The sequence below is a fragment of the Myodes glareolus genome, chromosome 2, assembly GCF_982192425.1.
Source record: "Myodes glareolus chromosome 2, mMyoGla1.1, whole genome shotgun sequence".
In the NCBI taxonomy this organism is placed as follows: domain Eukaryota; kingdom Metazoa; phylum Chordata; class Mammalia; order Rodentia; family Cricetidae; genus Myodes; species Myodes glareolus.
This window is the reverse complement of record NC_142027.1, coordinates 10,340,060-10,364,776: the sequence shown is the minus strand read 5'-3', so window position 1 is coordinate 10,364,776 and position 24,717 is coordinate 10,340,060. Positions and strand designations below refer to the sequence as shown.

Below are 24,717 nucleotides of genomic sequence, written 5' to 3'. Positions count from 1 at the left end.
GAGGTCAGATTTCTGCTTGTGGGGCTGGAACAGTGACTCAGGGACAAGGTACTTGTGCTATGGTGTGAGGTCTTGAGTTCAGATCCCCAGCACCCATGTCAAAGCTCAGCAGGCGTAGTGGCCCACCCTAGCCTCAGAACTCAGGAGCCGGGATCCCCAGGGCTAGCTAGGTAGCCAAATCTGTGCTCTCCAAGCTCAACGAGAGACCCTGACTCTGTAAATAAAGCGGCGTAGGATTGAAAAGGCGTAGGATTGTCAACTGATGTCCGTCTGGCCTCCGTAGACGTGTGCGTGCGTGCGTGCGTGCGCGTGCGTGCGTGCGTGCGTGCGTGACCCACCTCATGTGATCGTTTCTGGTCTGACTTGATGTAAAACTGTCCTGTGGGTTTTAAGGAAATGGTGCTAAGAGTCAAGACTGTGAATTTCCTCACCTGTCCTCTGGACCTCATGGATGTTAGGGAACCCTGACGGAAGAATCAGGGCCCCAGGACCCTGCCAACCCCGGAACTGGTGGGCAGGATGTATGCCCTCGGAAGAGTGCAGTCTGTGTCACTGAAGGCTGTCTTCTGTTGTATAAGGCGCTGCTAGCATCCTGCTCCTTAGGGGATGTCTTTTGCAGAAAGTAGGTTAAGCAAATGGAAAGGTCTAGCCGGGTGATCACTGGCCTGTGTGTGAGGCAGTGGGATCAGCAGTAAACCCCTTTCCGTTGGACATCTGCACTGGCCACGGACACATGGACTGGCCCGAGGGTCGTCCCCTTCAAGGTGTTCTTCAGTGCTCCCTGGAAATAGTTACTATGAAATCTCTGTGGGGATACATGTTCTGATGGTTTACACGGCATACTGGGACACAATAGTTACTATGAAATCTCTGTGGGGATACATGTTCTGACGGTTTACACGGAATACCAGAACACAGTAGTTACTATAAAATCTCTGTGGAGATACATGTTCTGACGGTTTACACGGCATACCGGGACACAATAGTTACTATAAAATCTCTATGGAGATACGTGTTCTGACGGTTCACACGGCATACCGAGACACAATAGTTACTATAAAATCTCTGTGGGGATACATGGTCTGACGGTTTACACGGCATACCGGGACATAAGTTCAACAAAGATGGCTTTAGCAGAGATACCTGGAAGGTCTGGACCAGTCATCAATTCCTCCTTGACTCCCATAGAAGACCCTCTGCACATTTCCAAGTATCCCTTCCTTGATCTCAGGATAACTTGGTCTCCCAGGCCGGCCTTGGACTCCCCCTGCAGCAGACCCTCACTGCTCACATACTTCTTGCTATTAAGTTCAGTCTGGGTAGGAAGATTGGACCTGGAACTTTTATAACCTGATTTTTCAACTATCAAGAACCCCCAAAAGGACTGGGAAGGAGCTACAGTGGACCCCCACATAGCTGCTGGTAGACCTCTGTGCATGGGGCTGAATAGCAGCCCGGAAGAGCCTTTGCTGATGTTTGCTGGCCTTGTTTTGTTTAATTCTAAACCAGGGTGAACGCAATTTCATCTTTTCTATGAAGTTTTGTTTTAGCGTGCATCTCGTGTGTGTTTCTCCCAGCTGTGGTGTTAACGTGTACCTCGTGTGTGTTTCTCTCAGCTGTGGTGTTAACATGTACCTCGTGTGTGTTTCTCCCAGCTGTGGTGTTAACGTGTATCTCGTGTGTGTTTCTTCCAGCTGTGGTGTTAACAGATAGAAATGGTGACTGCATAAGAACAGAGAGATTAAAAATGAAACTGTACAAAGGAAGAAGTTCTTCTGAACTTTTCAAGGCAGACCCATCATACCCTCCTTCATGCTACAGTGTGTGTTTGTGTGTATGCATGCTCATGTCTGAACATGCGCGTGCATGCATGTGTGTGTGCTTCTGTATGTACATCTCTGAGTTTGTGCGTATATCTGTGTCTGTTTACTTTTCTGTGTGTTTATCTGTCTGTCTCTGTGTGTCTGTATATGCATCCGTGTGTCTGTGTCTATGTGTACATTTGTGTGACTGTGTGTGTGTGGCTATGAGTGTGTGTTTGTGTGTTTATGCACATGCTTGTTTCTGTGTATGTCTGTCTCCACGTGTGTTTGCTATAAAAGCTTGCTATCCTCTGCTTTAGAGAAGGTAGAAGGGCGGACTGTTTGTGTTTTGTGGAAAGAGGAGCAGAGAGCAGTGGAAAACTGTGGTCATCTCCTGCTGGCCCTTCCCATGGTCACCTGGAACACACCTCATAGCATCCTGGACATCTGCACACATTTTCTGTTTCTATAACAGAATGCCTGAGACCAGGTCATTTATGAGCAACAGAAGTTTATTTCTTACAATTCTGGATGCTGGGAAGTCCGAGGACTCGGTGCCAGCATCTGGGGAGGGAGGGGCTGCTCGCTGCATCACTGTGTGATGGAAGGTACCATGTGTCCAGAAGCACAGCTGCGAGGCAGAAGTGCAGCTGAAGTCTTCCTTTTATTAGGAGTCTCCTCCTGCGATGTCTCCCCCAGCTGCCACCTTCTGACCCCACCCCAGGTCGTGTGGAGTGAGTGGTTCACAGTGCTGGCTTGAGGGCTGTGGAGATCTGTTTCAGTCTATTCCCGGGGTCCATCACTGGGCCATCCCAGTCTGAGCCCCCTGTGACCTCGGGAATGGCAGTGGCAGCTATGGAGGAAGCTGGAGGAGCTGGGCGGCCTCTCCTCCGCCTCGCCTCATTCCCTCTTCACTGGCTAGGGGTTATGTCTCCTGTGGCCCTAAAGACCCAGCATCCCCACTTCCCACTCTCCCTGTTGTTCTTTCCTGAGTGACCCTGTCATCAGGAGCTCTCTACAGAGGTGCCGGGTGTCCTTGTTGGGAAGGGCACTTTGTGAAATTGAAGAGATGCTTTCTCACCAAGCTTCTGAGAACATAAATGAAAAATAGATGAGCTTCCTCGGATTGCAAAACCTTCAACTTAAAGGCAGAAAAATGTGGGAAACTGCCCTTTCCCCTCACCCTGCACGCAGTCAGGGATGCCTTGCCTGTGTTTAACAGTAAATATCAGTGTAGTTGGCAGGGCCAGGAAAACGATTTCTCCTTCTGCATTTGCTTAGCGGCCTCACCATTCCCAGAAACTTGAACTCAATTAATTTTAATTCAGTTCAGTTCCCACTGACCCTCTCTCCCTCCGAACAGCTGAATGTAAGGCTGGTTCTAAGGACCTGGCTTGATGCCAGAGGCCACGGGGCTGAAAGCAAATCAAACAGTCAATTCCACTCCCGTTAGAGGGATTATGATCTAGTTCTATAAAGATTCAATCTACAGCCTAAAAAATAGCAGCGTACTTGCAAGGTTTAGATCTACATATAAATGCTCTCATTCTTAGACAATAGAAAGGGTGACAAACCTAACAGGACTTCTCAGGGACCTGTACAGTTTAGACTAAAGACACTGGGTCTAAGGTTGAATGAAAACTGCTATCTCTGTTGGCAAAGCCTTCATTGCAGTTGGGGTCTGAGAGTGCCACTTGATGATGGATGGAAGGATGGATGGATGGATGGACAGATGGACGGGTGGGTGGATAGAAAGATGGATAGGTGGATGGATGAATTTGGACAGGATCTCTGGTGGACTCTCTCATTCCTGTGCTATCTGCCTAAGAAAAACAACCTAAAGTACAAATTATTTTGCTTCTAATCTCAGAGATTTCAGGCCACAGGGGTAAGGCTACAGCAGAGCTGTTTTTAATCATAACAGATGGGAAAAATGGAGTGATGGGAAGAGGCCAGGACAAAATATAGCTGCCAATAACACACACTCGGTGACCTCTCTCTCAGCCAAGCCCCACTTCCCTAGGTGTCACCTCTCCCCTAACGTTCTGTTAAGTTTAGAAGCCGTCAGCAGATGCACTGATAGGATCAGTGCTCTCAGGAGCCAAGGGCCCTAGGAATGGCCCTCATAGACACCCCCAGGAGCAGGCTTTTTAAAGCCCCTATATGTTGCTCAATCCATTCAAGTTGAAGGAGTAACCACAGCCAGGTCTCACTGTGTGGGTCAGGCTGGCCTTGAATTTGAAATCCTCCTTACTTAACCTCAGAATAATAAATTACAGGTCTGCACTCCCATGCCCAACTAGGGCAGTGCTTCAAATGCACATATAGGACAGTACTTCAGACGCACACAATAGGGCAGCGCTTCAGAGGCACACAGCAGGGCAGCACTTCAGATGCATACAGTGGGGCAGCACTTCAAATGCACACAGTAGTTCTTTAGAACTCTGGGTTGTTTGCTCCTTAGTTCCTTCACATTTTTCCAGAATACCTGATCACATAGGGTGTCCTTGACCACTCTGGAACATGATGACACAGAGCGGTAGAGAGAGACCAGGTTTATTTTCTGCTGGGCAGAGGGAGCTGCCGCCTGGAGCATGGACTAGACCTCAGCCCCCACCACCCTTCATCCACACACCGCAAAGTATACCGCATTTAAAAGCCGGAGTTCCTCGTCTCTTTGGGTGACTTTTCAGAGAAGATTCCTGAAGTCTGGTCTTGTGGGTGTCTGACTATGTCTGTTCACTCTGTAAAGTCTGGTCTTGTGGGCGTCTGACCATGTCTGTTCACTCTGATTTGAAGGACAAAAAGCCCAAAGAACAAGAGAAAAAGGGAGATTTTCTTCATCGTCCGTTTTCCAAGAAACCGGACAAGAGCCTGCCCTCTCACAAACAGCCCTCGGCCTCCCTTATCACCCAGATCCAGAACACTAAAGCCCTCCTCAAAGACCGCAAGGCCTCCAAGGCGGGCTTTCCCGACAAAGGTAGGTCAGCTCGGCGGTCCTGCTCCCTGCGGGTGCTTGTCAAGGCTCGGGGCAGAGGTGATTGGTACATCTAAGGCAATGGGACTTTGGGGCCAGATAGTGGGCTGTTGACCACTTGTGGAAACAGAGGTGGGCACATGGCATGTGGAAACAGAGACGAGGGTGCACGGTGCTGTAGATATGAAGAAGTGGGCATTGAGATGTGGAGCAAGTTGTCAGGGTGTGCGGGACTCTGGAAGAACTGAGGCGCATAGAACCATAAAGGAGGAAATTAGGGAGAGTATGCTGTTGGAGCAGAGGCTGGGGTGCGGGGTACTGAGGAGCAGAGGCTGGGGTGTGGGGTAATGAGGGAGTGGAGGCTGGGGTGTGGGGTACTGAGGAGCAGAGGCTGGGGTGTGGGGTATGGAGGGAGCACAGGCTGGGGTGTGGGGTATGGAGGGAGCAGAGGCTGGGGCGTGGGGTATGGAGGAGCAGAGGCTGGGGTGTGGGGTACGGAGGGAGCAGAGGCTGTGGTATGGGACTGAGGGAGTGGAGGCTGGGGTGTGGGGTATGGAGGGAGCAGAGGCTGGGGTGTGGAGTATGGAGGGAGCACAGGCTGGGGTGTGTGGTACGGAGGGAGCAGAGGCTGGGGTGTGGGGTACGGAGGGAGCAAGGCTGGGGTGTGGGGTACTGTAGGAGTAGAGATCAGGTAGATAATTGTGGTATGAGAGTCTGGGCGTTCGTGACCTGTCGGAGCGGAGATCTGGTTGCATGGTATTGTGGGACCAGAGGTAAGGATATAAGGTATCGCAGAAGGAGATTTAGGGCATAGGACTAGAGGCAGATGTGCAGGCTGAGAGATGGGTCGGTATACACCATGTACCAGAATGAGTACATGAGATTATAGGGATCATCGGGGTAGGTAGATAGGAGCAGGAGGTGGAGCTGGAGGGCAAAAGCAAGTACTGAGTGAGATCTAATTATAGCTTTTCTTAGAAACGGTCCCATGAGGCATTCAAGTGTGGCTGCTGTGTCTGGGTTCTGGAGTGGCAGTAGGGGACTCAGACCCAAGTTCAAGTCCCAGTTCTACTGTCTGTTGGGGGCTGAAGGCCTTCACCTCGTCCCTTAGTTGTAATTGCCACTGATGGCTGAACCTACTAAGTAGATTAATGTGTTCTGATTCAGAATCCAGTCCATTATTGATAATTGATACATGTGAGGCTCCTTCCAGGATGTCACGGGTTTGAGACGCATGGGAGAAACACCCCTGGGGAGGGAGGCACAGAAGCTGAGGGTGTCCTAACGTGGAATTTTCAGACAGGACTGCTCCCATATTATAGGCTGGTGGCAGAGGTTTAATTATTCATTTATAGAGGTTGCAGCATCTGAGGCTCAGGGAGGGCTGTGGCCATCTGAGGTTAACTCAGGCTTGTTGCTTTGCTAGCGTGACTCCGGGGTGGCAGCTAATATCCCATCATTGTCCAGAGCAGCCTGTCTTGGTACACAAACACAGCAGACCTCGCAGAGGAAGCAATGCTTGTGAGCCAGCCGGAGCACTGACAGTATTAGCCATTAAAGAAATCTTACTTCTTTCTGCGGTCACGTCTCAGGCATGTGCTGCCCAAGGAGATTTATTTCTGCATCTGAGCGTTTATTTATGTGGGCAAGAGAGATTCTCAGTGGCCTGACTGCTCCTGAAATCACCCCCTGGGCGGCAGCTTGCTCCTGCAGCTGGGCTGTGATGAAGCCCATAAAATGTTATGCACTGAGAAGAGCCTGAGACAGAACTTATTCTGCATGAACTTGGCTGTGTTCCCCCACGTGTCGAGCCTCTTGGGGTTTTCCATCTCTTTCACAAACCTGGATTCTGATTTATGCCAATCCAAGATGGAAGGTCTGGGCAATGGCTGGTGGCCTTTGCTGCATATTGCTACATATTTCTGTTTGAAGCTGATGAGGCTGCATTGTGTTCAAAGCCACCAGAGAGGCTTGGAAAAGGAGAGACACCCGCATGTCATGTCATGTTCATCATGTTCCTGGATGAACCGGGAAACCCTCGCACTAAGGGGATGAGGCAGTCTTCAAAGTCCGGATACTATATGAGGCTGTTTATGTTCCTAGAGGGGCCACGTTCATGGCCAAGTGGAGATCGCCAGAGTGTAGGGAAGAGTCCAGAAGGGTGGACGAGTATGTAATGGCAACATGATTTCTGTAGGGTAAAATAGCTGTGTGTGCGTTCCCAAACTGGAGACAGAAAGAAACTAAGTTGGTGAACTTTCTGTTACATATTTCTTTTTTTTAACCATGATAAACGTAACAAGAAAGTTGGGGGACACAAGTCCATCCAGGGTCAACAGTCAAGGAGCCAGATGTGTGGGTGTTCAGTATGTCAGATTCTGCGTACCTCCAAGCTTTAACGGATGTTCTGTTGGGCGGGAAACCTCTTTGTTCAAAGGACTCTTGGTAGCATCAGGAATTTTCAGTTACCAAAGGGCAGTAGATGTTAGATTGGGCTTCTGGGCGAGGTTCTGTTCTCCTATACTCTAGAAGGACTTCTGGGGCTCCTGCTGGGATGTTGGGAGCTTTGGTTGAGGTGTCCTCTAACTATCCCAGGTCCTTGGTTTCCTGCCTTCCACCAGGTTGCTGTCTCAGTTAAACTGGGGACAACACAGGCAAAATGGCCGTGTAAGTCTTTTCTGAAACTATTCTCATGGTCTTGTTTTCCGGTATGCAGATTCCTTCGGCTGCCGCAATCTTTTCCGCAAAACCTCCGACTCAAATTGTGTGGCTTCTTCTTCCATGGAATTCATCCCTGTCCCACCTCCCAGGACACCCAGGATTGTAAAGAAACTAGAGGCACACCAGTCAGGGCCAGGAAGTGCCAGCATCCTCCCCAAGGAAGAGCCGCTGCTGCTGGATATGGTGCGCTCCTTTGAGTCTGTGGATTGCGAGGACCACATAGAACTGGTGTCCCCGTCTCACCATTATAGGATCCTGAACTCACCTGTGAGCTTGGCTCGTAGGAATTCTAGTGACAGGACACTCTCTCCAGGGCTACTATCTGGAAGCACGTCACCTCTCCAAACTCCACTGCATTCCACGCTGGTCTCTTTTGGCCATGAAGATAAGAACAGCCCCCCGAAAGAGGAGAGTGTGTGTTCCCCTCCTCCGGTTCCCAGCAATGGCCTCACACAGCCTCTGGGGAGCCCCAACTGTGTGAAAAGCAGGGGAAGGTTTCCCATGATGGGTATTGGACAGATGCTGAGGAAGCGGCACCAGAGTCTGCAGCCTTCTTCAGAGAGGTCCCTGGAGGCCAGCATGTCCCCGCTACAGCCCACAGCCCCCTCCAGCCTCTCCTTTGACATGGCCGATGGTGTCAAGGGCCAGTGTTAATACAGGGTGACAAGATTCGTGGTCTTTGAGAATAGCAATGGAACAGAGCTCCACACATACATCAGGGCATGAGCAGTCAACCTCTCAAGAGCATCCTTTATCCCTGCCTCACAATGTCCCAAGCTCGGATCAGTTGTAATTCACAGACTCAAAGCCTGCACACCCAGCCCAGCTTCACTTAGGGGTCATCTGAGATGCTGAAAACCAGGAGGGCCAGCTGTCGGGGCCATCCATTCCAGTCTGAGATCCTCTTTCCTACAACCCCTCATCCAGCCCACTCCAGTATCCCCCAGCTGGGCTCAGAGCTGAAAGCCACACCTCCATCGCTGGACCACTCTCATTTCCAGATTGGTACTAGGCCTTCCTTCCCTCTGCTACATGTGTGCCTCTCACAGACTGCTCTGTCCAGTGACCAGTCACGGACTCACAGGGACCATACCACTCCAAGGACCTTCACCCAGCCTAGGGATTCCTCCATAGAGGGAAGCAACCCTTCTTCCCCGAACAGTGAGTCCTAGCGGGAGGGCAGGAGTGTTGAGCCACACTGCCGGACCCCAGGAACCCCAGAGGAAGATGGGATAGAGCCTCAGACAAAGATGGAACCCAGCAGTGAGAACCCAGATGGACCACAAAGACTAAAGAAAACCCTTCAATGTTTTCTCTAATTTGTCTTTTCTGTCTTTCTTTTTTCCTTTTTTTTTTTTTTTGATTGAAACTTGCTGAGGATTGAAAGAACTTGTCCAAAGAAATTTTTCTTTATACGATGCTATTAAATTGAAGTAACTTTTTTTTTTTTTGAGTCAGGGTCTTATGTAGCCCAGGCTGACTTCAAAGTCATCATCCTCCTGCCTCAGCTTCCAAAGTGCTGGAATGGCCAGTGAATACCCCTGTGTCTGTCTCAAAATAGCAAGTTTTAAAAAACCTCAATGACCAGATGGGAAGTGCTTCTACCAAATTCATGTTTTTCTGAGAGGCTGCAGCTTCACTCAGGTGGCCAGAAAGCTGACCCGGGTAGTGATGGCAGTAACGCTAGACCATGGTGGCTGCATGAGGGACAGCAGCCTGGCCATCCTGGGTTTGTCCTGTGGCAGCAGCAGAAGGCATTGAACACAGCTCTGGATGGTTCTGAAGAAAGAGAAGAGGTTCTCGAGGCAGAGTTGAGACGGCAAGAAGGTGGAATGCTCTGTGCAGTGCTATCTCCGCTGCGGCTGGAGCTTAGCTATGCTGGGGGCTGGGAGCAGGCTCGCCCACTGGGAGCACATTCACGGATAGTTTGTCCCCAAGGAAAGCAGTGTCCCCCAAACAGGCTCTCGGTCCATGTTGTCTTCTGCACCTTTCCCCTCCAGGATTGAACCAAAGATGCATTTCTGGTTTTGTGGCTGTGACACCCTTGTGTCTCTCGTGGAATCTGGTGTTGTCGAATCCTGTCCGGCTGGCACTTGATGGATGGGGGCTTGTCTCTTTGCGGATCCTGGTCCGTAGCCGGGGACTGCTCAGTCATGAGCAGCATTGTAAGGGGGGAAGGATTGGCACGAGTCCGGTCACAGTCAGTTTAGGAGATGAGCTATGGAATACCCTAGAATCTTCGGTCTTTGTCTATTTCAGATGTGATCAGAGACCACAACTGTAGGCATGTAGTCAGGTTCGTCATCTCGGTCCACTGATTCTAAAGTGGGCGAATTTCCTTAACATCACAAAGCCAGCCTTGGCCAGGGAAGGATGAGATGCAGCATCACCGTCTCATTTGCCAGTGGTGGCTTCCTTTCGCCTCCCTCAGCTCTGACAGGGCAAGAAGAACACACACATTTGGCTGACCCTGGAAACAAGATGCTCTAGTCCTTGCTGAACTTGGCAAGACCTGGGCTGTTTAATCCCAGGGAGGGGCTCCCCCACTCCCTGGGGACCATTAAGGAGGCCAGTCTCCTCCCAGCAGCCAGCATTGTTCTTCAGCACGGCTTTGGCTCAACTTCCAGAGCTCAATGTTGAAACAGAACTCCGTAAACAGAGGGAAGAGAAGACTCATCTACAGACGCTGAATTGGCGTGGTGTGTTTGAGTTTTGATGGGTGAAGAATCCTTTCTGAAGCATCTAACTGCCAACTGTAACCGCCTGGCTCTGCCAGTTGGTAGGATGTATACCTGTGTGCCGTGCCCCCCCTTTTCCGTAGCCCCTTATGTCTTTTTCTGGCTGTTTGCTTTCCTCACACGTGTGCGTTTGTGTGTGCCTGTGTTGGTGTTAGCTCATGGAGAAAGTGTTTCCCATTCTGCAAACGCTTCAAGAAAGGTGTCAGATGCACAACTAACTGCCTGCGTTGCCACGGGTAACAGACTCCGAACTCAGGTGTGTGGTGAGCCCAGTGGGAGAGCGCGGAGGGGAAACTGGCTGCGTTTTGTGGTGTGTCTATATCTGACAAATCTATGAAGCCAAGTGAAAGAAAAATGTTGAGTTCTTTATTGGTTCTATTATATTTATATGGAAAACTTGACTACCCTTTTGTTAAGTAGAGTATGTTGTCTGTTTGACCCATGACTGTCCTTCATGAGCCTTTGCCTGTGATTTCAGTCAGCCTGTGGCTACTGATGGGAATGACCGAACTGTCACTGTGTGAAGTCCAGGAGGAAGAGTCCATTTTAGTTGTACGGTTTGGTCATGAGCACAGACTGTGTTTATGTCACCATTATTGACTATGTACTTTTATAATGGCTGTGAAATACACTTTTTCCTCACTATGGCTGCTTCTTTATTTACTGATTTTAAAACATTGAGTGTGTGGTTCAGAATACCACCATTCACTTAAAGCTCTTGGTACAGATTATGGTCGGGAGTGGAGAGGTGGGGACTCGGGGGCACTTTCTGTTCTAGTAGCCCCTGGTTAATTTCACCTGCAGTGAATGTTTACGAAGATGGAGATGGCTGCTGGACTGGCAGACAGATCGAGAAGACACAGCGTATTTTTTCACACCGATGGGTCAGGGTTTCCCAGGGAGGATCACAGAAGGACGGCCATGAGTTTTGCTTCTGGCCTTTGTCCTTGTTTCCGGTTCTGGGTCAGGGAAAGAGGTGGGTATGTGATGGATGTAGGTGGGCATTTGCTGTGTGGATTGTCCCGGTCACAACACCATTCGAACTCTTCTCCTTAAATCATTGTGTCCCTTTCCTATAGGAACTACAGGCTCAGCAGGTCACATGGCTACAGAGCAGGCAGGGGCTCCTGTTGCTACTGCACAGGCTCAACTCTGAAGTTGATGTTTTATTGTAAGAATCGCAGCGTCTCAGAGCAGGAAGGAACCCAAGATTCTCTAGTGCAGCCTTAGCCTTCTCCTTCCTCTCTTCCCCTCCCTTTTCCCCCTCCTCCTCCTCTTCCTCTTTCTTCCACTGCTTCTTCTCTTTCTTGTCTTCATCTTCAAGGTTGTCCAAGCTTGCTGTGAAGTCATAATCCTCCTGCCTTAGCCTTCTGAGAACACATAGAGGCACTGCCACCATCCCCAGCTATCTGTCTGACATCACAGTCCTGCCTCGGCCTTCTGAGGGCTGAGATTACAGATGTGCACCACAGTGCACAGATGTGCACCATCACACACGGTGACCCCAGGCTTATTAAAGTTGATGTCCCAGAGTTCCCAGATGAGCTGGCAGCCATGTGCTAAGAGGGAACTTGAGGGCAAATCAAGCTGTCCCTGCAGCAGGCACTTCTGAGGTTCCCAGGAGGCACTGTCTGGGCATTCTTAAGTCATTCTCAGAGCGGTGTATAGCTGAGGAACCCACAGATTGTTAGGCCTCGGACCTTACTACACCCCACTGATTGTTGAAGCTCGACAGACAGACCACTTCCTTTTTGGACTCTCTTGTTTTCTTCTGAATCTGTTGTACTAGAAGCCCCTTGTTATCTACAGGGGTTTGTGGGACTAAACCAATAGAACATTTACACAGGGACGTATCACAAAGTGAGACAAATTTGGAAAGAATGCAAGACTGACTCTTTCCTTGAGCAGGGTCTAGAAAGCCTCTTGGTCCCCCTATTTGTTGTCTGTGTGCCACAGACACACTGAGAATAATTCAGTGCTGGGAGCGGGCTCCATTTGGTGTCATCACGTTTCCCTGGAAGGAGCGTGTTTCCTGAGTGCCAAGTGAGTGTGTTATCTGTGGCAGCCCCTTGCTCAAGGGAGCTCCTCGGACATCTGGTTCCAAAGACAAATGGGGGGTGGGGTAGGATACGTATTTGTACTTCTTTGCTGCAGTCATGTTTGCATTGGATTTGGTATTTGTGGGCACACAGGAGCAGTGTAGACGGGTGGCCAGGAGGCGTGACTCTGCCACTCACCTTCCAGAGATGCCTGCATCCGAGATGTTGCACAAGCAATGAGCTATCTGGGGGAATCCCATCTGGGAGCATAGACCAGCTAGATACAGAGCAAACTGGGACCAACTGGAGTCAACCAGCTTATGATGAAAGGGGGCCCAGGGCAGAGAGAACTCCACCAGGAACCAGATTTACTGGTGAAGACATAAATGGTGCCGGCTTCCAGGCTGGAGCTATGTGCCTTCTCTGCTTAGAAGATGGCCTATGTGGTAAGCAAAGGCCTTAACTTCTGTTCAAGTTTGTAACATATATTTAAGCTTCATGCAATAACAAAACTCGGGGTTTTTTTCTAGACATCTCACCACGGACAGCTGACAAGGGGCGAACGGCAGTCTCGTGTTGGGAGCAAACTTTTCATCCTGAATTGGACAGAGGTTCACCAGGGTCCTCCCCTCTAGCATCCCGTGTGCGGGATCCTTTGCACTTCGCTTGCCTAACAGCACATCCAAGATCCTAATGGTCTCCTCAGCGAATATGTGTTCCCTACATAAATCTTAGTGAAACTCAAAGACCACCACAGAAGAGAGTAAACTATTTTAAGAGCCAGAGGTTGGGGAGGATGGGCACAGACCAGCATCTTCTCAGCTGACTGGACCACTTACTACGGTTACAAACAGGACTGTGGGTGACTCATACCACCCAAAAGTCCCCTAAGTGACTTTGGACAGCCATTCTACCCCAGTTGTTTACCTCTCTAGTGCAATGGTTGGGGCCTTGGGGAGGGTCCTTAAGATTTGCAAAAGCCTTGGGAGTCTCACAACCTCTCTTCTCCTCCTGGGGGAGTAATGTTCACCAGTGTATCTCATGAGAGTCCTAGGCAGATCATCACAGCCAGTCTGCTTCAAGATGGCAGTAGTCATGTCCAACCTGGAAGAAACACCTATCTCATGGTCCCTTGTGCTGAGTTTGGAGGTATATGCCTGCACTCCCAACACTGGAGAAATGAAAGCTGGGAAGATTGCACTGAGGCCGGCCCGGGATACAGAATGAGGCAGCTCTATCGATAAATATCGCTGAAATTGGACAAGCCTCACTCCACTGTTATGCAATAATGGCAGCTATCGGTAATCGAAGGATTTATCTTCTCTTTGTGTCTGTATGTGGGTGCATGGAGCCAGAGGGCAACCTTGTCTGTCACTTTTTAGCTGCAATCCACCTGTATTTTGAGAAGAGATTGCTCATGGGTCTGGAATTATCCCAGTAGTGAGGCTGGCTGACCTGAGAGCCCTGCGGTGTGTGTGTGTGTGTGTGTGTGTGTGTGTGTGTGTGTGTCCCTGTTTGGGCGTGTCCAGCACTGGGATGCAAGCATGTGCCATCACATCCAGGTTTTTTGTTTGCTTTTTTTTGTTGCTGTTGTTTTCAACATGGGTTCTGGGGGATGGAACTGAGGTCTTCATGCAGACCAGGCAAGCAATCTAGCAAATGAGCCGTCAGCCCAGCCCGATGATTATTTTTGCTAAAGAAAGAAGACCACATTGGTAAATTCTAGTCTCATTTGTGAAGAGCACGTTAGGGTGATTTGTGTCCTCTTCAAATTCATGTTGAAGCCCTCAGTACCCCAGAATGTGACATCTTTAGAAACAAATTAAAATGAGGCCATTGGGGTGAGACCTGATCTCCTCCCAGGAGGGAGAGTAGACAGGAAAGATCCTGTGAGGACAGGGGAGAATGCAGCTGTCTGCAGCAAGGAAGCTGGCCTCAAAGCACCTCAGATCCAGACTGGGGGAGCAGTAGATGGCTGCTGTGGAAGCCACTTAGTCCAGAGTGAGCTTTTGTTTGTTGGTTTGTTTTACTTTTTAAGGGCTGTCCTGCAGACTAACATGGAGAGAGAGCCAAAGAGTAATGCTTAGATAATAAGATTCTACAAATCTTGTGACTTTTGTCCCATCCACGCTCTTTTACGCTTTCCCTTGCCGTGAAATGACTTCCAGAAAGTTTCCTGGTTTGAGAATAAAACTTCTACCTCTTCCATGTGTTCCCAGTGTGCTCAGCTAAATTTTTAAAAAAAAAATCCTCCCTTAAACAGAGATCAGCCAACTTTTTCTATAAAAGACCATATTTTTAGTTTAGAGGATTATTTTTCTTTGTTTTGGTTTGGCTTTCAAACAACAATAACAACAAACTAACAGAAATGTCCTTTTAATTGGTCCCTTTTCACAAGGATCTCAGATATTAAATCCATTTTATCTGATGAATATACAAAGCCAGATCACAGTTGACTTTCAGCCCTCAGGACATAGTAGTTGGCCGAGTCTTGATTTTGTCTCCACTGGCAAGTGTCATGTTTTCTCTTTTCTTTCTTCTTTTTTTCTTTTTATTTTCTTTTCTTTTGTTTGTTTTTTCAAGACAGGATTTTTTGATGTAGTTCTGACTGTGCTGGAACTCCCTCTGTAGACCAGTCTGGCCTCAGACCCATAGGCCTGTCTCTGCCTCCCCAGTACTGGGATTAAAGGTGTGTGCCACCACCACCTGGCAAGATATCATATTTTCTGTGTCATAGATATGTTCAAGGTCCAGAGAAAGAAGGTAGGAGAAAGGAAAGAAAGGAGGGAGGGAGGGAGGAAGGGAGGGAGATAAAAGGGAGACAGCAGACAGACAGAGAGACAGAGACAGATAAACAGACAGACAGACACACAGAGGGTTCCCTTTGTCGTGATCGGACTTTCTGTATTCTCAGAAGGGTCAATGCGTGCTAACTTGTAAAGTGTTTGGAAGATGATTTAACCTGATGGGAAGCAGAGGTCAGGACAGACTCTGACTTTTCAGACTTTATCATTCTTTCTTGTTTTGCTTTTGGGATTAGTCTACTTTCCTGACTCTAACTGAGTGCCTATGGCTGTATAACTTTATTTAAAAAGTTTATTTAGCTCAGGTTTCTGGTCCCAAAGTGAGACGACCTTACAGGCGACTGCAGAACATTACCTGCTAAGAGATGCGGAACAGATGTGTATGTACGTCCATGCTCGGGCCTCTCTTTCCTACGGAGCCACCAGTACTCAGTAGTGGAGTTCCATCTTCACTGGACCTCATGGAGTTGCCGTCAGCTCCCAGAGTGCCTCCTCTAATCACAGAGGTGTATAAACACTTTTGTACTCTTAACACCTCACAATGGGGATCAAATTTCAATGCATGAGTCCTTTAGGGGCATACACCCAAGTCGCAAACCACAGGGGATGTGCAGGGTCCTTAGCCATGACGAATGCAGCAATGCTTGGGTCCAGTCATGTTGTTGCCATTGGGTAACGCACACTGAGATCCTTTCCTGCCTCCTCTGTGAAGAGGGGAACATTGCCCCCGTCATCAAGCTGCTTCCACTTCAAGCCATTTCACATTTCTCTTTTGCAAAAGGGAACGCTTACTCAAGATCTAAATGGAGGACCGATGTGAAGCAGTCTGACACTCCTGGACTAGTCACGGCCATTGTTCCCAACTGGATGACGTGGGGCCATGGGCCGGATAAGTATCTCTGCCTCTGAAAGACAAATTGTGTCTGAGTCAGAGCTCCAAATAGCCCATTCAAGTGTCCTTCCCTCCCACGGCCACTCCAATTACATGAGCCATTCTCTCTCTCAGTTTGGCCATCTCGGAGATTCACAGCGACCTTGGAATTGACCTGTCTCTGGGCTCCAGTCCTCGGAGTGTGAAGTGACACCAGGCAACACAGATCCTCAGGATGAACATAGGGCAGCTGCTTGAAGTGTACTTCTTATAACTCACAGCCAATTTCTCAGCGGACTTTAACGTGTCCTGTATTCAGATTAAAAAAAATTCAGAGTGAATGTTCTCAGTCCAGCTCTGCTTGTCCCATCTGCTTTGAGACACTTCAGCAAAGCATGGCTGGAAGCTGAAGTCAAGCTCTTTAAAGCCAGGATGGAGAAATGATGCCTCGAAGAACACGTGGTTGGGGGGCAGCACCATCTGTCTCAAGCATAGTTCTCAAACCACTAACACAGAAAAGGAGTCCAGAGTTAAAAGAACCCCAAGGGTGTGTCTTCTTTGGGAGGCCTTGGCTTCTGGAGTTAAACTTTTGCAAAACTTTAGCCTCCAGAGAGGGTGGACATGAGGGTGAGCATGTTAAGAAATTGGAATCTGGAATGGGTTTAAAGGAAAAGGGTTTGTGTGGGTTGGGTTTACCCTGCCCTCCTCTTGGCAAGTTAGCACTGCAGCCCTGATATACTGAATGGCAGTCATTAAATTAACGAAGAGCTTGGGATAACCCTTCACTTTTTCTTGTACCTATGTGTGGGGTCCAAACACGCAATTATAGGTATGTAGGTGGGCGGATGGATGACGCACTAGTTACCTTTCTCATCACGATAGCCAAATACCTGACCCAGAAAGAATTTCTAAAGACCGGATAAAGTTTCGGGTCAGTTGTCTTCATGACAGAGTATCATGGGGCAGTGTTGACAGAGGTTTCTGTCCCGACCAGTCCCTCAGCCATTCAGTCCCAAAGAAAACACACAGAGGCCTACTTAATTATTAGCTGGTTGGCCTATTAGCTCAGGCTTCTTATTAGATAATTCTTACATCTTAAATTAGCCCATAATTTTTGTCCGTGTTAGCCATGTGACTTGATACCTTTTATCAGTGAGGCATTCTCATCTTGCCTCCTCTGTGCCTGAGTGACAACTGCAGACTGAGCCTTTCCTCTTCCCAGCATTCTTCTAGTCTGGTCACCCCGCCTGTACTTCCTACCTGGCTACTGGGCAATCAGCATTTTATTAAACTAATACAAGTGACAAATCTTTACAGGATACAAGACCATTGTCCCACAATACTTCTCCCCCATTTTTTCAAAGTAAGAACTCTGAATTTGATCTCCTTTGTTTAGCTTAACAACTTGTAATCAACACTCTAGACAAAGACAGACATCCATAATCCATTTTGGGGGGGGGAAGGTGGGTGTAGTTTCTAGGCTAATTCTTGCTGATTGTGGGTGCTGACAATTTTATGGGGACCGAAAGAAAATTTAGCATTATGGTCAAGTCCTGACTGGAATATTTTTGTGAGGCTTGGTTATCTCAGCCAGCAGTCTTGAAGCTGTCCTGGATGTAGAACTCAGAGGAAACGGCAACAAATGTACTCTGAAACATTGGACCATCTGGGTCATCTGTTCCCACTGGAGATTTTTCAAGGGGTCTTCCTCGATCAAACCTTATTTTTCTTAACCAAGAATGAATCCACAGATTCTCATTTCCTGTGAAAACAAAAGCGAAACCTCTTCTCCAAAGTAACATATCTTTTGAATTAAATTTTGAAGTCAAGGCATTTTCTAAATATATATGTTGGATTAATCCATTCCATCTTGTCTAAATCCCAACCTGAGCAGTAAGCAGCCTAGACCACACTTCCCCTCATCTTCCACATCCAGTTCATACATAATCCCCAGCACTTCTGCCTCCTTCGCTAGTTCCAATGCTTCAAAGGTGAAGGACTAACAGGGGCCACACAAACCCAAGGTGTGGGGACATGATAGCCACTTTCTTTGCATTCATGACATTTGGCATGGTGCAAGAGATGACACATCAAATTAGGAACCTCTGCAAAATAAGGGCTGAAGATAACAGTCTAAGCTTGAGGATTGGATAGTGCATGTAAGCCAGTTAAGCCAGGTGCAGGGCAAGCACTCAGGAAATACAAGCCATTGGCCCGTGGCTGTGTGGCTGTGTCACTGCACAGTTGCCAATTCCGAGTGCTCAGGCTTGGTCTGCATTAAAGAGTCAGAAGCTAGCTGTCTCCTTGAGGAGCACAGTTCACACAAACAAAATTAAAAACAAACAAAAAGAAGTGGTGGGGGAGGAGGAAGAAAATCGAGTTCATCTTCTTGGAAGATAGGGCACCTCTTTTAGTGTAACCAGCCTTTTTCAAAATGCTTTTGTGGTATTTCATTTTGCCCCAGAATCTGCTCTAGCTGAGATCTTGAGTATTTCATGGCTAAAGGCTCGGTGTTTAGCCTGTGACTTTGGTGGGTGGAAGAACCTGTAAGAGGTGGTAGGACCTCGAGAGAGCTTCCAGGTCTCTGGGAGATTGCCTTTGAAGGACACTGTGGGTCCAGGGACCTTTCTTCTTTCTCTTTCGCTTTCTGGCCATGAGAAGAACAGCTCTGTTGTGCCACACATTCTCAGTGTGAGGTGCCCTCCACAGGCTCGAAACAACAAGGCCAGCTCATTATGGGCTGAACCCTCGCAAACTTAAGCCAAAATAGACCTTGGATGTTTATAGGTGGACTGTCTTAAGTATGTGTGACAGTAATAGAACACTAACACAGAACCCTTCTTTTGTAGAAAACAAAATCAACTTTTTATTTTTGAATAATTTCAGATTTATAGAAAAATTACAACAATGATACAAATAGGTCTTTAAGGCCTCATCCTGTATCCTCACATCCTTCCCATCTCGTGCAGCCACTGTTCATTGTCCAAACCGAGGCACCGGCATTGAAGCCTCTCTGTGAACGAGATTCCAGGAGTTTCTTCCTTCCATCCCAGGCCCCACTCCATGGACTTAGCTGTTGTGTTTTACTGCATGTTGTTGTCTGCAACAACCGTTCCATCCTGTGTTGTTTTTATGACCTGGAGAGTCTCAGGGTGGACAGGGGATCGGCAGGGGTCCTGTTGCAGATCCCTCACCTGAGAGTGTCTGCATCACGGTCAGAGGAGTCAGAGTTCTGTCAGGAAGGCCGTAAACGACACATCCCTCCCAGCACACCTCTCAGGCTGCGTGTAATGGTCAGAGCCAATCCATGCATGTGTGGTCTCTCTTCCTACAGCACAGTTCAGCTTTCTTCCTTGGGAAGCTCTCCCTTTCCACTTTCTCTACTGTAGCCTCGGCAAGCCACTAAGTCTAGCACTCTCAGAATACAAATGGACAGGAGAGAGCCCACGTCCTAGAGATCGAGTATTTACATACCCGATGTGGCGTTCTCCTATAAGGAAGATGGGTCTCTTTTCCCTCCCAACATTATTTGTATAATCATGTGCCTTATATCCACATGGAATCACGGGTATTTATTTTATTCTTTGGGTTATAATCTAATACTGCGCTATCTATTTTGTAGCTCAGCCGGTTCCAGCGTTGGCTTCTGGAACCCTTTCTGGCTAACCCTGGGGCTCTTTGCCATGCTTCCCTCCTATTGCTTTTTGAGCCCTTCTTTGCCTCCTGGCACTACCAGTGCACCAGGATCTTCTAGAATGTTCCTTGCCCCAATCCTAGAATCAGATAAGTTCTCCAAGAAGCCCTAGTTCATTATGCTCTTTGACTTTTAGCAATGGTGGCAAACCCAATTCCAAAATTAAATCCAATTTTTTGAGTGGATTTAAAAACCAGATTAACAGTCAAACGTCATTTAGACCCATGTGTGCTGCAGCAGGTCAGTAATCAAGCACATGACACAGCCTCTTCCGTCAAAAATGTCTTACAGAAAGTAAGCTGCCAGCCAAAGCTTTCCTCAAAAGGAAAACCTGGCCAGCATTTATCCACTACCTTAGTGTCTGTGCATAAAAGAACCTGGTCAGCTCAGCCTTTCCGGAGTGAACAATGTCATCGATGGTAAGGGACCAAGTTAGCGTCCTCTTGCCTTTCTGTTTTGAATGGGTTTTCCCCACTATGTCTTGGGATAAGATTGAAGTGTTGCTTCAGGATTATAATAGAAACACCATGTTCCACGATCAGTTACTATTTTTCTCAAAAACACGTGTGCTCCCCCAACCCCGCCTCTCAAACTTCCCTTGAAAAATCAGAGCAAATGCCAAGACTTCATAGTTTAAGTTCATGATTCAAAGTCCTTGGCAAAATTTCACAGACATTCCCCGGGTGGACAAAGTTTCCTTCCATCTGAACAGAACACGTCGGCCACTGTGCTCACAGCGCATGGTCCGGCATAATGACTTTGTCACCGCTTGTCAGTGACAAAGCAGGCCCTTTGTGATCCACGGCTGACTTCTGTCTTTGCCATCTGCTTTTGGCCCTTTCTCCAAATGTTCCCTGTCACACGGCAAGTGCCCCACTTGTCTAGTGTTCTACTTTGTGTGAAGTCTGGGACTCTCTGATCCCGACTCTCCTATCTTTTTCATTAACCGTGAAGCTACATGCTGTTCCAGTTGCTAGCACACGTTCCTCTATAACTAAGTTTTCGATTTCCATAAGTCTCAAGGACATCTTTTTGGACACATCAAAATCCACCTCGACAGATGGAGAGAACGCCATGGCCCCAAGAGTTAGAAATGTTGACTCTGCCCATAAAAGGACTGCAAGTCCCTAGGCAAAGGAGGCATTCCACGTGAAGCTTTAGTCCACAGCGCTCCCCCAGATGAGGCAAGACGCTCCAGCTCTGCCCTCACCTGACCCGACAGAGTTCAGGCGCGCATCACCCCACACTCTCTCCTTCTCATCCAGCTTACAAAACCTCACTGAAAGCATCGAAGTGAAACATCTTGACTCAGAAACACTGCCTGCATTTCCTAACATGGTTCAGTTTGTCTTGGACCAGTGCCTTCGGTCTTAGTCGTCTGTCAAGCAGTAGAGCGGGACTGTAAGCACAGAGAAGTGTGCCGGCTTGTGGTTCTGCAGGCTGCAAGTCCAGAGGCAAACCGGGGGTAGGGTTGGCTCTTCCTGGACGAGAAGTGAGCTTCTCCTGTTTTCGATGGCCTTGGGCATTCCTTTGGCTTGTAGGTGGCATTCTCCTGCTGCTTCACTTCCTCTGTGTGTGTGTCTGTCTCTGGGTCTACACTGCTCTGTTCCCAAGGATATCAGTTATTTTGCATCAGTATACACTTTAAACACCGCCTCTTATCTTGAAGATGTTTGTAACTGTAACTCAGACACTGTTTGAATCAGTTTGGCTTCCCAAAAGAAAAAATAAATGTCCTCAATGTAATAAAAATACTATAAAGAGTGGGACAGGGTTCTGACATGCTGAGCTCTGGTGAGCTGCCTCCTTAGATGGTAAACAGAATGAGATTTGGCACCTTCCTCTTATGAGGGCACTAATCCCACTAGCTCAGTAGCTCAGGCTTCTTATTAACTCATAACTTACATTAGCCCATTATTCTAGTCTATGTTAGCCACATGGCTCAGTACCTTTTTCAGTGGGGCAGGTCACATCTTCTTTCTTTGGTATCTGGACAGGACTGCAGAGGAATGGGCTTCCTCCTTCCCAGAATTCTCCTGTTCTCGTTGACCTGCCTCTACTTCCTGTCTGGTTGTCCTGTCCATACTTCCTGCCTGGCTACTGGCCAATCAGCGTTTATTTAAAATATAATTGACAGAATACAGAATTGTCCCGCACCTGAAGGGCCCCATCCTTTTAGCATCTTTGGAACCATTTCCTCCTGTGATAGCCTTTTCATTACTGACAAATAACTAGTAACAAGTGCCTGAGAGACCTAGGAACAGAACCCAAGAGAAAGAATTTAGAAGGAAGAGGGATTTACTTTGGCTCATAGTTTAGAGGTGTCAGACCACAGTTTCCTTGCTTTGGCTTTGACACAATGTGGAGGGTGGGGGTGCTGTGATAGTGAGAACTTGACAGGGCAAGGTGGCTCATCTCATCCCAGACAGGAAGCAGAGGGAAACCAAGTCCCCTCAAAACAATCCTCCCACCCAGTACCTCAATAGCTCCTTCAGTTTTGAACTCATTAGTGCCCCCATGATCCAATCACTCCTCGATAGAGCACCACCTGGGGAGAAGTCCCCACCCCACAACCTTCCAGGGGAAATACTTACACCCTAAGCATACCACCCCACAGAAGCCCTGCTTTCTTAATAGAGTCACTTTGTGTCCAAAAATATGAAGTTTGGCAGAGAGAGACATGAGATATTTAGTCTCTAGCCCCCCCACCCCAGAAGTAAGGTCTCATTCTAAGTCAGTGGGGGTTGGGATTCCAATATAGTTTTTATAGTGAAGTCACAATCCAACCACAGACTGGCTAGCTAGGTAACCAACTTTGTGTTCAGAATGTACCACCGGATATTTTCTTTTTACTCTAGAGAAACCTCCTCTGCAGTTTGGGGGCAGGCTGCGGGACAGCATGGATAGGGGGGCCGGAGTCTGAGGAAAGATACCAGAGCCCCAGCATTGCCCAGGCTTTACGCCTCCTTCAGCAGTTGATGGGGCTGGATTCCATCTCTGCTCACAGTAGAGACGCTGATCACAGTTGATTTGCAGCTATAATTTCTTAGGTCCTGGGGAAGTTGTTGGAAATCTTAGGATGATTTTGATCCTTGAATGTGAAAGGAGAGTCACAGGTCTACATCATGAGAAACATAGCAGGTGAGGCTAGCAAAGCTGACTTCCCGCAGTTGTTATAATAAAGGCACATTTTGCAAACCCAGCAGAGTAGAAAAAGGGGGGAAATCATTTACCCATGAACTCACAATCTAAAATATTTAGAGTAACTTCATGTGATTTTTCTTTGGTATTTATAAATATCTTTGTTGCCCTTTATCTGATTTGCTCAGATACTTTAAATTTTTTTATTAAAAATTAAATTTAAAATACCTGTGTATATGTACACATGCACCTGTGTGTGTGTGTATGCACCTGAGTGTGTGCATATGCACCTGAATGTGTGTGCATACGCACCTGTGTGTGTGCATATGCACCTTGTGTGTGTGGGGGTGTATGCATGCCACAGCATGCAAAAGTTAGAGAACAGTGTGCAGCAGTCAATTCTCTCCTTCCACCATGTGTTAATGTGGGATTCCCCTCTGTATGCTGTGAATACCATTGGTTAATAAAGAAGTTGCTTTCAGCCAGTGGCTTAACAGAATATAACCAGTCTGGAAAAGATATATAGAGAGAGTAGGCGGAGTGAGTGAGATGCCATGTAGCCACTGGAGGAAACAGATGTGCCCCAGAACTTTACTAGTAAATGATAAAATATAAAGTAATAGGAATGGGTTAATTTAAGATGTAAGAGCTTGCTGGGAATACGCTAGAGTTATTGGCCAAGCAGTGCTGTATTCTGTGTGAGTACTTCTGGTCAGGGTATCCGGGAACAAATGAACAGCCTTCACCAACACATTGGTGCCCAATGCACAGTCTCTGCCAACAATGTGGGATCTAATTCAGGTCATCAGACTTGGCAACAAGTGCCTTTACCCACTGAGCCACCTCACTGACCCAGATAGTACATACTTTTCAATTTTCATTTGAAATAATTTTAGATTCACATACAAGTTGTAAAATGTGTATAAGACGTCCCCACACCCTTCTTCTCACTTCTTTAGTGATGGTTCTTTTTGAAATTGTTAAAATATGCATAAAATTTTTATGTGTGCAGAATATACATTGTCCAGAGCAGTTTATTGCCACATAGCATCTTCAGCAAGGGTGTCTAGCGACGGACTCTTCTGAACTATAGTGCAGTGGTTAAGAATATGTGTTTTTATAATAATAATTATTATTATATTTGGTTTTTTGAGTCAGGGTTTCTCTGTGTAACAGCCCTAACTATCCTGGATCTAGCTCTTGCAGACCAGGCTGGCCTTGAACTCACAGAGATCCGCATTCCTCTGCCTCCTGAGTGCTGGGATTAAAGGTGTGCACCACCATAGCCTGACTTTATTTCATTTTTTAAAATTGAGACAGAAACTTATGTAACCCAGGCTGGCCTCAGACTCACAACATAACCAAGGATGACCTTGAGCTTCCTGTCTTCATGCTTCTGTCTCCTGCGTGCTGAGGCTGCTGGCATGTGCTGCTGTCCCTCATTCACACCTCGTTCACACAGAGCTGAGCATCCACCTGGGGCCTCGTGCATGCCAGGCAAGTAGTCTGCCCACCAAGTCATGGTTCTGGCTCAGGAATCTATTCCTTCAAGACAAGATTTATCTTCAAATAGTGTGTTTTTATTCTTTGGAAATTCCATACATCATATTTTGATCACATCTGCTTTCTCCCAGCCCTTCCCAGATCTACCCCTTCAAAGATTTATTTTTTTTGCATATGCATCAGTGTGTTTGTGTGCACATACATCTGCATACATGTGTGCAGGTAAGCATGTATGCATACACATGGACCTGTCGTTAGAGGCCAGAAGGAGGTGCCGAATCCCCCAGAGTTGGAGTTACGGGCCGTTATGATCAGCCTGGTATGGGTGCTAGGATTCAGACTCTGCTCTTCTGAAAATCACCCTCAAACACGGAGCCAGCTCTTCACCTCTGGGTACGTGAATTTGGATATTTTGTTTGGATATTTC

General features: G+C 47.7%; 1 protein-coding gene across 1 annotated transcript in view; it reads left to right on the top strand.

Annotated features, from left to right (window-relative positions):
- Window positions 1–10,883, top strand: part of Hunk (hormonally up-regulated Neu-associated kinase) — a 109,994-nt gene extending 99,111 nt beyond the window's left edge. The window contains exons 10-11 of the mRNA XM_087899363.1: window positions 4,602–4,782; window positions 7,496–10,883. Coding sequence (XP_087755489.1) covers window positions 4,602–4,782; window positions 7,496–8,154 — 840 coding nt within the window. The 3' untranslated portion in view covers window positions 8,155–10,883. The remainder of the gene's footprint in view (window positions 1–4,601; window positions 4,783–7,495) is intronic.
- The last annotated feature ends 13,834 nt before the right edge of the window (window positions 10,884–24,717 follow it).